The following is a 12,091-nucleotide window of genomic DNA, read 5'->3' as shown; positions in this document are numbered from 1 at the left end:
TCGCGACGTGTGCATTTTAGTTATCAAAACAATTCCGTTCGCGTCCACATCCGTTCGGACTCTTAATTCCAAGATGCTGCGGTTCTCGGAGTCTCAAACTTCGTCATCCTGGTCTGCATGACTTTCTGAGATTCTGAGTTTCGGTCCCCAGCTCCGGCGTTTGGGGGAGACCAGTCTCCCGATTCACCGGGGCCCCTGCCAGGTGGTCTGCGGCCCAGCGTCCATGACCAAGCCCCACGAGTGATCGGCCTGCCCTCAGGTTCGCCCGCGGAACGAACGTCGGGACCTGTCCACCCACGAAGCCAGGTCGGGCACTCCCCGCTGCAGCCGGGGAAGATGGGTGTGGTTCCCCGATCTGGGCGGGACGTCGGGGGAGGGGATGGACGAGGGGTGGACGTCGGGGAGCAGGTTGGGAAGAGCGGATCTGGGAGGGAGGATTATTGGGGAGGAGGTGGTGAAAGGTTTGTCATTGGGGAGCATAAAGGGTAAGAGCTGGTCGTCAGGGAAGGATGGGGGAGGGCTGTTTTGGGACTAGTCCTCATCCCTGCAGGAAGATGGGGTGACAAGAGGGGCCTGAGCCAGCTCTGCAGTCTTGGCCGGCTCCCCAGACAGCCCACACCCCTGTGGGCGGAGACCGGTGATCTCTTCCTCCCCCGCCCCGCCCCCCTCCACCCGGGGCTGAGTGTGTGTCCAGCTCCTTAAATTGTAGGAGGCCCTGAATAAGTGTGGTGCTGTGTGGCCAACATTTATTGAGCGCTCGTTATGTGGCAGGTACTGTGCTATGGGGGTTACATACATGAAATCACTGGACCCTCATAGAGCCGGGTGTTGGTAACATTATTACACTTTACAAATGAGGAAACTGAGGCTCAGAGAGGCGAACCAAGGTGACATGGTTGGTGGGTGTTGGGTCTGGGATTCTGACCCAGTTATAGCTCATCCCAAAGCCCAAGCTGTGAACTGTAAGCTTCCTGGATGATTGCTTCCTGACCCATCCACGGCTGCCCTCAAATGCTGTTTGCAGATCCCGGGCAGGCAGTGAGCTCCTGGCGTCTGAGTTCAGGACAGTGTACTTGGTGTGTGCTGAGTTATTCCAGCACCAGAGAGTTGGGCAAATCTGCAGGATCGGGGCTCAAAAGAGCAGAATTCCAGACTGGTTTTGCTGCAATCCAGGCTGTATAACCAGGTCACTGAACTCAGTCATCATCAGTTTCATCGCTATAAACAGGGCTGAGAATCAAATGGCGTAATACCTGTGAGAGTGGCAAGGTGCCTGAGAATGGCTTTTGAATTTCTGTTTTAAAAATCTCTTTGGTGATGGGGTAGTTGAGCTCCCCAAGGTCGGGGCTGGCTGGCGTCATGCCATGTTGGATGTGCTGATGCTCTCTAACAGTGTTTCGGAGGCGAGAAGGGACTCGCCAGGCCAATCTGTCCGAGTCCTCGGGTGGCATCCTTAGAAAGGACCTGAGGAACCTTCTCTAGGCCACGCCCTTGTGGAGAGATGGGGATCCAGAATGGGGCAAAAGTATGCCAAGGTCTCAGTGGCCAGTGGCAAATGTGGGCCCAAACCCTGGCCACCCGGCTTGCCATGATGCTCTTTCCACCACATACTGCTGCTTACTGTCTCGTCAACAGAGGGCATTGAGCGCCTGCCATGCCTGGCTCAGGACACGGAGTGATGGTGGAGATGGATACAGCACCTGCCCTCAGGGAACTTACAGTCCAGCAGATCAGCTACATGCTGTGTGACCGTGTTCCCTGTCCTGGGGATTGAGAGGCGGTGACAGATTCCCCAGGTCCTAGCCTTTCTCTGATGCCCTAGAGCCGAGAAGATTGCTCGGGGGAAAGGAAGGATGCCGCTCTTCTTCCGGAAGCGGAAACCCAGTGAGGAGGCTCGGAAACGCCTGGAGTACCAGATGTGTCTGGTGAGGGAACCTGGGTTTCCTCTGAGTTCCTCCCCATCTCCGCCTGCCCCATGAGGCAGGGCTCTGCACTGCCCCCCAGACAAGCCGTGCTCCCTCCTCTCAGCCTCCCCCAGGCCCAGAGGAAACCTCTGACTCAGAGCAGAAGGATGAGGCTGCCTGTCAGGTGCTCGGGAGTGCCCTGTGCTTCCCTCCACAGACGGGTGACACCTGTCAGTACCTGCCCGTTTGCTCTGCCCTGCTGGCCCTTCAGCCCCTTGAAAGCAGGGAGCATTGGTCCACCTACAACATGGACCAGCTGGACCACATGCTGTCCATGGCCCCTTGCTGATCCTTAATCCTGTGTTTCTTTGCCTGGTGTGTCCGCTCTGCAAGGATGTTTTGTTTGAAACATAGAAATTACTTTTATCCTTAGGCAAAAGAAGCTGGGGCAGATGACATTCTCGACATCTCTAAATGTGAGCTCTCAGAGGTAAATTGGGCTGGTGCTCTGGTTGTAGATTTGATCTGTCTTTTTTTTTTCCTTGAATCACCTGTCCCTGACAGATGTGGACTGGGGCTTTCTTTTTTTTAAAATTTTTTCTTTTCTTTATTGATTAAGGTATTACATAGGTGTCCTTATCCCACCATTGCCCCACCCCCACCCCCACCCATGCCCTCACCCCCCTGGTGTCTGTGTCCATTGGTTAGGCTTATATGCATGCATACGAGTCCTTTGGTTGATCTCTCCCTGGACTGGGCCTTTCAGAAGTCCGGAAGCCCTAGTGCAGAGATATGTCCTTAGATGTTGTTCCTGTCCAAAAGAATCGAGGTGATCTTTGGCTTGAGCATTGTCTTCAAGAGTCCGAGTCTAGTTAGAAAATGTACCACAGATTCCTCGGAGACCTGGGTTTCTCCAGCTTCTGCAAAGCACCAGAGAGCTTTCCTTGGCCCTGATAGCATTGAGGATGGGGATGGGGATGGGGATGTGGCCGGTGGGCCAGGGCCCGGCAGGGCAGTCTCCTGCCAGCTGATGGGGAGGGCTGATTGGGGTATCCAAGCCACATTCCTCACCAGCCTTTCCCTGGGCTTAGCCGTTCACATCAGCATTTTGCATCGTGGGCCTCCTGCCCCTCTCTCCCTCACACTCAGAAAACAAATTAAAAACTCGAGGGAGGGGAGATACTAACTCATCTTTATTTCATCTTAGATTCCATTTGGGGCTTTTGCAACATGCAAAGTTTTACAGAAGAAGGTGAGGCAACCCGTTTTTAGAGACTTTATTGCATGTTTATTGCACTCTGGTGGGACTTATAGGCGCTCTCTTCCTGGCATCTCTCTTCTCTCAGATTCTCGCCCTTTCCGCCTACAGCAGGTCTGTTCACAGTTGGGAGAGTCGGCTTTGGCATTGGACAGCCCTAGGTCACGTCCTGGCTTTGCCCCTCAGGACTTGGGCAACTTCCTCAAACTCTTCCCTCGCGGTTTCCTCACCTCTGAAGTGAACACATTCGTAGCTTTACTCTCGCAGAGCTGTAGTGAGAACTGAGTGAGTGACTGGTAGAGACAGAGATATAATGCACAGAGTATGGTGCCTGCCACGTGGAAAACCCTGAGCAACCTCATTGTTGTTAATAATGAAAGCTACACTTGCTTCATTCTGGTCACTGGGGCGATTAAAAGTGTAATGAATGATTGTTCAGAAAGGCTTTGCAGCTCTGAATGCAGCTAGATAGAGTAATCTAAGGAAATTATCTAGCTGAAGGTAGGTGAGAAGTGTCCCATACCAACAGAGTAGGGAGCTGCTGGACACTGGAAGTATCCACGCAGGAGTCCCTGCCGAACAAAAGTGACAGCCCCGGGCCAAGTGTCCATTAGCTTGTAGTCATCCTGGCAGCCCACGGAGATTAGGACAAGAGTGCGGGGCTCCCTTCTCAGAATGGAAGGTAGATTTAGTCTTCCAAGGTCCCTTTTAACCTTGAAATTCCAGGCCTTGAGGTTATCTGATTCCACTTTGGAGATCCCATCCCATCCCCGCCCACCTGCCCTCAGCCTCCCCACCTGATGCGCTTTAATCTAAGGAGCCCTGCCGAAATCTTTCCCACAGGTGTTGATTGTCCACACGAATCACCTCACTTCCTTGCTTCCGAAATCCTGCAGCCTCCTAAGTCTTATAACCATCAAGGTACTGGGGCCCTCCTCCCAAGCATCAGGATAGAACCACTGTCCATGTTTTATTGCATGTTTAATGGCCTGGAGTTCCAGGTGGCAGCAAAGCGTCCCTTGTTCGAGTTTATGCCAGGCAGGCCCAATGTAGTATTCCATCTGGGGTTTGATCCGCATGGTTTACTGGGCACCTTCTATGTGTGGGGTGGGGTTACCAAGAGAACCAGCCACAGGCCCTGTCCTCGGGGAATTTGCCTGCTCGATGGAAAGACAAACCACAGACTCATAGCAAGCGAACTAGCAGAGAGCAGGGAGACTGCTGGTCCCAGGCCATTGGAACAGGACGATGCCAGGCATCATGTGGTCAGTGTGTGAAAGCCTGGTGACCTGGGCGATCCCTCCTGACTGTCAGCACAGGAGTGGGGTGTGATACTCACACAGTACGTGAGGTATGGCCGCAGGATTGAGCCCAGGACCACAAGCTGTGACCTGGGTGTACACACCAGGAGGCGGGCAGCACAGGCACCCAGGTGTTTTTATGGTTAACTCTGGTGTGCAGCCCAGGGTAGTTTTTGCTTCTCTTCATTGTCCAACATGGTTATAGTCAGAAAGGCATAACAGTAAATTTTTATGTTTATGTGTATTTATATTTCATATATATGTATAGTATATATGCATATGGATGCATATATATGTCTTTTATGCTCATTTTCATTGTTTAAAAAATTAACAAACGCAGGTAGGCAGAAAATGAGGAAAAACATATATTATTTCATACTCCAGAGAACCACTATCAATATTTATTGCATGTTTAATAGTCATTTTCTTTGCAAATATATATTTATACTATGAAGATTTTTTCTCTTAAACATATAAATGTCTGCATATTTTTTCACTCAATAGTAAAAGTCAATATTTGATGAATGAAAGGATGAAGTGGGACAATGCTGTGGGAGAGGAAATGAGGTGGGATGATCGCTCAGTTGTTGAGGAAAGGCTGGGTGCTGCTCCAACGGCAGAGGCCCAGGTGGGAGGGGTGGTCTCCGTGGGTCGCTGTTGGGTGCTGAGCTTGTCTTCCTTCTGCAGGTTCTGGATCTTCATGATAATCAGCTGACAGCCCTTCCTGAGGATATAGGGCAGCTGACGGCCCTCCAAGTAAGGCCACAGAAGCAGAAAACCCACCTTGATGTCGAAGTGATAAATTGCAGCTCCATCGGGCGGCACTCGGGCCGGTGCCCCTGCCCCTTTGCTGTTAAGACCCCAGGAGGCCCTTGCTGTTGCAGTCTGGGCTGTGGGCGTCCCCCACCATGTTTGGGGGCTTGTTCTTTTGGGGATTTCATCATGAGCTTCCACAGCTTTGCAGGAAAAGAGGGCCCAGCGGGTGCACCTTTTAAAATGCTGAGCTCAGCACTGACTCGGGCTCCCTTCCAGTCCTTGTCACTAGCCCTCCGCTTGCTAAGTGCTCACTGCTCCCAGCACAGAGAGCCTTTCCCTGTGTTGTCTATCGGTCAGCCTCCCAGTGAGGCAGGTGTCGACTGATCGCATTGTACAGAGGAAGAAGCGGCTTTCCTTCACACTTGGATTGAAATGCCTGCTCCGCACTGAGCCCAGTCAGACCCTATGTGAGGGGCCCGTGTCTGCAGCCTCCTCCCTGCTTCCTCCCCTTCGCCCCCTGCAGCCAGCTCCTGGCACCCTCTGGCCTCCGGCGCCCACGTCTCCACAGGCTCTTCCTTCTGCCCAAGCGGCTCATGCTCTCAGCCCCAGTGTCCCCGAGGGTCCTCCCCGACCTCCCGTCTAAGTAGATCTACCGAATGGCCTCTCTGCCAACCCCAGATTATTTCCCCGAGAGCGCCAATTGCAGTATAGTTACTGATTATGTGTCTGTTGGCTTAACTGTCTCCCCTACTGAAACGTAATCCTGTGGGGGCCACGCCCTCACCTCGACACTTGAATGACTTGAATGAACAACCTATGATGTGGGTGATGCCACTGCATTTTACAGAAGAGAGAACTGACCAGAGAGGCGACTATAACTTGCCCAAAGTCACACAGAGAACGCATGGCAGCGCAGAAGCAATCAGAGCCAGAGCGAATACCTTGGTGTAGGGTCTTTGGGGACATTTTTAGCGTGCTTGTTTTTATAGGATTGCTGCATTCACTCTTTTGTAACTTTTGGATATTTGACAATAACTCATAACCAATAACTCATAGTTCATCAACTATTCATCTGCCACATTATTTTCAATAGCTGCTTAGCTTCCCTGGTATCTATGTTTAATTGGTACTTAGTGTGTCTTCCCGTTGGCCTGGCTCACCTCAGTAATGCATCCTGGAGGAAGCACAGCCCTCGGAACCCAACCAACCAGGTTCCGCCCTGGCCGGCAGCTGCGGCCTTGGAGCTGGCCAGGCCCCACTGCCTGATGCAGCTCAGCATCCTTTCCTGACCCTGAGGTAACGAGCCTTATCATGAGCTGCCTCACCCGGCTCCCTGGGCCTCTCAGTTCCTCCCCCTCCCTTCCTGATGGGGGGACTGTGGCTGTGCATTTTGTGGTCTGTGGAAATGGCGGCACCTCAGCCAGAACTGGGTTCAGGGTCTGGCTTTGCTCTCTTGGGCTCATGGATTCACTGGTCCGAGCCTCAGTTTTCTCATCTCTCAATTGGGATCATAATCACAAGGCTGTTGGGAGAAGGTAAAGGTGTGTGTGTGTGGTGCCCAGATGATTCCTGGCCAGAAGCAGGGGTATCACTATTATCTGTATGTGAGATCTCATCATTTTTTCACAATTTTTTAAATATATTTTATTGGTTTTTTACAGAGAAGAAGGGAGAGGGATAGAGAGTTAGAAACATCAATGAGAGAGAAACATCAATTAGCTGCCTCCTGCATGCCCCCACTGGAGATGTGCCCGCAACCAAGGTACATGCCCTTGACCGGAATCGAACCTGGGACCCTTCAGTCCGCACGCCGACACTCTATCCACTGAACCAAACTGGTTAGGGCCACAATTATTTTTTAAAATATTTATTTGTTGATTTTTAGAGAGAGAAAAACATCCATTTGTTGGTCCTCTTATCCATGCATTCACTGGTTGATTCTTGTATGTCCCCTCACTGGTGATTGAACCCACAATCTTGGTGCAATCGGGGTGACGCTCCAACCAACTGAACTACCCAGCCAGGGTGGGTCTCATCATTTTTTCCTTTCTTAGGTATTGAACCTGGAAAGGAATCAACTGACGTATCTCCCACGTTCCATTGGGAACCTGACCCAGCTCCAGACCCTCAATGTGAAAGGTAGGAGCCAAGAGGCCCTGTCCGTGTGACCCTCAGTCAGCTCTGTCCCAGCCAGCATCCTCCTGGAGCCACTGAGCATGAGGGCAGCCAGTCCGAGGTGTCACTGGACACTGGACGGACCTCCTGCTGGGTCGGCCTGTCTCCGTGGTAACCGTAGATGGGTAGTGGACTGGCGGTGAGAGCGAGCCAGGAGCCCCGGGAACGGTGCTGAGTCGCGCTTCACACTCAGCGAGCAGCGCCCCCACGTTCGGAGGTTCAGGGAGCCTCAGGGCCAGTCCGAGAGGTCTGGAGAGGGAGGAGGTGTTATCCCCAACTTACAGATGAAGCAAGTGAGGCTCAGAGAGCAGGGGCTTGCTCAAGACCACCCAGTGGGATCCTGACAGAACCAAGATTCGGATGCGTCAGTAGAGTGCCTGCCCCAGCTCTTTCCTTTCTCCTGGCTGCACAGAACCCTCAGCCTACCTGAACGTAGCATGAATAACGATAAAAATAATGGTGCCCCATTCACTGACCCCTTACTGTGTGATAGGCACTGTGCTGAGGACCTCACATGCATAATCTCATTGAACCCCTCAATATTCCTGTGAGGCCAAATGGTATTATAATCCCATTTTACAGATGAGAAGACGGTGCCCCAGGAAGGTAGAGCTGGTTTTCCAAAGTCACCCAGCTAGTAAGTTGTGCAGTGGGAACTTGAGTCCAGGTCGCTGAAACCCCACCGTCATGCTCTTCCTCAGAGTCTCAGTCAGGGTCAGAGTGAGGCAGCCCCTCCCCCCCGAGTCGTGGTGGGTGTCAGCCAGGAAGCTGGGGAAGGGGTTTTGGGGTGTTGAGCTGTGCCATTGGGGTCTCTCCAGACAACAAGCTGAAGGAGCTTCCAGACACCTTGGGGGAACTTCGAAGCCTACGCACTCTTGACATCCGTGACAATGAGATGCAGAGGCTGCCGCAGATGCTGGCGCACGTGCGGACCCTGGAGGTCAGTGGAGCCATTCCTCCCAGACATTCCTCACTGGCCTGCCTTCCTCCTGCCTCCCACAGTGTTGAGTACCTGTCCTGGTCACAGGGTGCTGGGGTCACGGAGATCTCAACGCGTGGTCCTTGGGAGCTCGCAGTGACCAGTGTGTGAGCAGTCATAATTACGTGGCTTTGCTGTCATGATGGTGGCATAGGAACATATTTCTGCAGTGAGGAGATAACATCAAATCCTGATGGGGTTAACACTATGAAAGAGGTGGTATTCGAGCCAGACCATGAAAGAGAAAGAAGCTCTGAGGATGTAGACAAGGGTAGCAGGAACATGCCAGGTACTTACTAAGGCTCAGCACTTGGCCTGCATTCGCTCTCTGAATCCTCACAGAACCCTGTTGTGTCCCTTTGCAGATGGAGACTGAGGCCCAGACCATTTAAGGAGCTTGCCCAAGGGCCACACAACTAGTAATAAATAGCAAAGGTGGTGTAAAACCCAGGCCGTCTGAATCCAGGGCCTGGTCTCCGCCCCTGGTGCTGGCACTTCTCCATTCACAACCTGACAGGCACCCCAGACCCCTCTGATCGTCCGTCAGTGAACTGGCTCGCAAGCCAGACTGCGGACCAGTGGCATCTGGGTCAGGAGCAAGGAGACAGCAGAGGGAGGTGACTGACCCCAGGGGCTGGTCCCCGCTGCCATGGTGGACAGCCTAAGGAAGGACAGAATGGCAGGCCGCTCGCCCTGCGCACGCTGGAGAAATGGCTAACACGTGGGCATTTATTCCCCTGTGCTTCCAGCGATGAAGGAAACGTTCAGTCCAACTGGTAGCCACTAGCCACGTGTGGCCAGTATGACCAAGGAACCACATGCTTCGTTTTATTGAATTTGATTCATCTATATTTAAATGGCTACCTGTGCTCAGTTGCTACCTTATCGGCACAGCTCAGAGCAGTGTTCCTAATTCTAAAGCCAGTAAGAATTCAGTGATTTGTTTTCTAGCGATTCTTTACACAAAAATCTTTTGGGCTTCTTGGTGGCACCTTGGACAAACCTGTTTTCAGGATGAGACAACAACAGCAACCATTCTTGGTTGAGGCCAAAGTCTTTTTCACGTGTTACCTCCTATTACCCATCTGACAGCCTGCCAGGGGGGTGATATTGTGCCTCTTAAGTCTGAGGGACCTGCGGCTCCAGGGAGGTCAAGTGGCCCGTTCCAGGACGCACAGCTGGCCCCCGGTGAGCTGGAGTCTAAAACCAGGCTGTGTGACTGTGCTGTGCAATCGCTGCTCCTCCTGCCGATGATGGGAATGTCCCATAGTCTGTGCTGTCCAACACAGTATGCTGGCCACCGGTGGCTGCAGAGCACTGAAAATGTGGCTGGTGCAACTGAGGAACTGAGCTTGAAATTCTCTTTAATTTTAATCAGTTAGCCCTGGCCGAAGAGTTCAGTTGGTTAGAGCATTGTCTTAATATGCCAAGGTTGTAAGTTTGATCCCCAGCTGGGTCACAATTAAAAATTTTTTTTTCTAAAATATATATTTTTAGTTGATTTCAGAGAGGAAGGGAGAGGGAGAGATAGAAACATCAATGATGAGAGAGAATCATTGATTGGCTGCCTCCTGCACGCCCCCTAGTGGGGATCAAGCCTGCCACCTGAGCACGTGCCCTTTCTATTATAAATATACTAATCTGAGACTACAGGAGTATTTTTTTTTTTTTTACAAAAAGAATCTATTCTCTATGCTATCCTATAACTTTCCTTTTTTTTGCTCATTCATGTATTTATCCAAAAACATGAATTGAGTGCTTACTGCATGCCAGTCACTGTTCTAGGAGCTGGGACCACAGATGGAGCGAGGCAGGTGAGCTTTCCCTGCCAGGCAGAGCAGGCAGTGAGCACGTATTCATAACTGCACCCAGTGGCTTTCCATTGTGTGGAGCAGTGACGTGAACGACATATAAAGAGGGTTCCCTTGTCTCTGCAGGCTCTAAGCCTGGACGCCTCGTCCATGGTCTTCCCGCCGCCGGAGGTGTGTGGCGCAGGCACCGAGGCCATCCAGCAGTTCCTCTGCAAAGGTAAGGCCGGCGGCCTCCTCCTCCACTCGGTGGGCACCCGTGGCCCCGGCAGCTGCCCTGGGCCAGCCCGGGATGGGGGGGCGGCAGAGACCAAGGAGGCCACTGTCTGGCAGGGAGACAGGCCAAACATCACACAAGGAAGTATAATCACATATTGTGGTCATGAGAGTACCGTGGGCGGGTGTCAGGTTTAGGGGCCTCGGTGAAACCTGAAGGATGATTAGGACTTAGACCAGAGAGAAGGGTGTTCCTGGCAGACAGAGGTGCGTGTAGAAGGGCCATGGAGGGAAGGCTGGGATCGAGCCCACCACCCAGGCATGTGCCCTGACCGGAAATGGAACCATGACCTCCTGGTTCATAGGCCGACACTCAACCACTGAGCCACTCCGGCCAGGCTCTGCCTCATTTTAAATCGCTGCAGAGCATTTCACATGGTGGAGCCCTTGTTGTGAACTCGGAAGTTATTTCCAGGATCCTGCTCCCAGGAACAGTAACCCACACCTCTGTGGCACTGGATGAGGTTCCTCTAGGGCAGGCACCAGTGGGGTTGGCACAGGGTGGGGACAGGAACTCCACATTGCCCTCTGCACAGGTTACCCGAGGTTACATTCCTGTGAGGAGTGTCTGCACCACCCAGTTTTAGTGTTTCTTGTGCACTGCCTATTTATATCCTTGGGGGAGGGTAACTTCGACGACATTAAAATTTAAAACGTCTTTATCTCAAAAGGATAGGGTACCATCGTCAAAGCTAAAAAGAAAAGTTGCCACCCAGAAGAAAATAGTGGCAGCATATAGACCAGCCGTGGGCAAACTATGGCCCGCGGGCCGGATCCGGCCCGTTTGAAATAAATAAAACTATTGAAAAAAAAGACCGTACCCTTTTATGTAATGATGTTTACTTTGAATTTATATTAGTTCACACAAACACTCCATCCATGCCTTTGTTCCGGCCCTCCGGTCCAGTTTAAGAACCCATTGTGGCCCTCAAGTCAAAAAGTTTGCCCACCCCTGATATAGACCCAAGGTTATTAGCTATAATATATAGCTAAGAAACACCTACAAATCAGCAAAAATAGGGTAAACAACCAAATAAAAACAGATAAATTATGCAGTAGAAAACTGCAGGGCCAAAGTAGGCAAGCGTCTTGCCCAAGGGCTCATACACGGGAAATCATGGGTACAGCTGGGTCTTGAACTTAGCCTTCAACTCTTAATCTCAGGCTTCCTCTTCATCTGATTTCTACTTGATGTAAAGAGGCAGGGGGTGGCCCTGTTTATGCACCAGCGAAAGGTTTCTGAGCACTGGCCACATTCCGGGCCAGGCGTGAGGACTGGTGGGCACCATGAGGGCCCGGTCAAGGGCAGGGGAGCAGTGGCCTGAGGTGGGGATGGGACGGGATGCCAAGGAGGAAGGAGGGAGGCAAGGGCGGCAGGCGCTGGCCGCTCCAGGTACCTGGGCTGCCTCCTCCCTCCGGGTCAGCTGTGTCATCTCTTGCAGAGTCAGGGCTGGACTACTACCCCCCTTCGCAGTACCTGCTGCCAGTCCTGGAGCAAGATGGAGCCCAGAACTCCCAGGACAGCCCTGACGGGCCCGCGGACAGATTCTCCAGGGAGGAGGTAGAGTGGCAGGTAAGGTACGCCTGCCCGCTGGCACCTGGAGAGAGGGCCCTGGGTAGTGGGGGGATGCTCA

At 52.3% G+C, this 12,091-nt stretch overlaps 1 protein-coding gene across 2 annotated transcripts in view; it reads left to right on the top strand.

Annotated features, from left to right (window-relative positions):
• Window positions 1-12,091, top strand: part of LRSAM1 (leucine rich repeat and sterile alpha motif containing 1) — a 33,582-nt gene that overhangs the window by 384 nt on the left and 21,107 nt on the right. The window contains exons 2-11 of one of the 2 annotated variants that reach the window (XM_036329601.1): window positions 152-306; window positions 1,823-1,925; window positions 2,338-2,394; window positions 3,112-3,156; window positions 4,006-4,083; window positions 5,151-5,219; window positions 7,274-7,358; window positions 8,213-8,334; window positions 10,311-10,401; window positions 11,900-12,030. In XM_036329601.1, the coding sequence (XP_036185494.1) occupies window positions 1,854-1,925; window positions 2,338-2,394; window positions 3,112-3,156; window positions 4,006-4,083; window positions 5,151-5,219; window positions 7,274-7,358; window positions 8,213-8,334; window positions 10,311-10,401; window positions 11,900-12,030 (750 nt within the window). In that variant the 5' untranslated portion in view covers window positions 152-306; window positions 1,823-1,853. Of the gene's footprint in view, window positions 1-151; window positions 307-1,822; window positions 1,926-2,337; window positions 2,395-3,111; window positions 3,157-4,005; window positions 4,084-5,150; window positions 5,220-7,273; window positions 7,359-8,212; window positions 8,335-10,310; window positions 10,402-11,899; window positions 12,031-12,091 lie in introns of those variants that run through there. The other variant, XM_036329603.1, reaches the window with a different exon arrangement.

Source organism: Myotis myotis, unplaced genomic scaffold (genome assembly GCF_014108235.1).
Source record: "Myotis myotis isolate mMyoMyo1 unplaced genomic scaffold, mMyoMyo1.p scaffold_m19_p_12, whole genome shotgun sequence".
NCBI lineage: Eukaryota > Metazoa > Chordata > Mammalia > Chiroptera > Vespertilionidae > Myotis > Myotis myotis.
The sequence above is the reverse complement of the archived record's forward strand: the minus strand, read 5'-3'. Positions and strand labels throughout refer to the sequence as shown.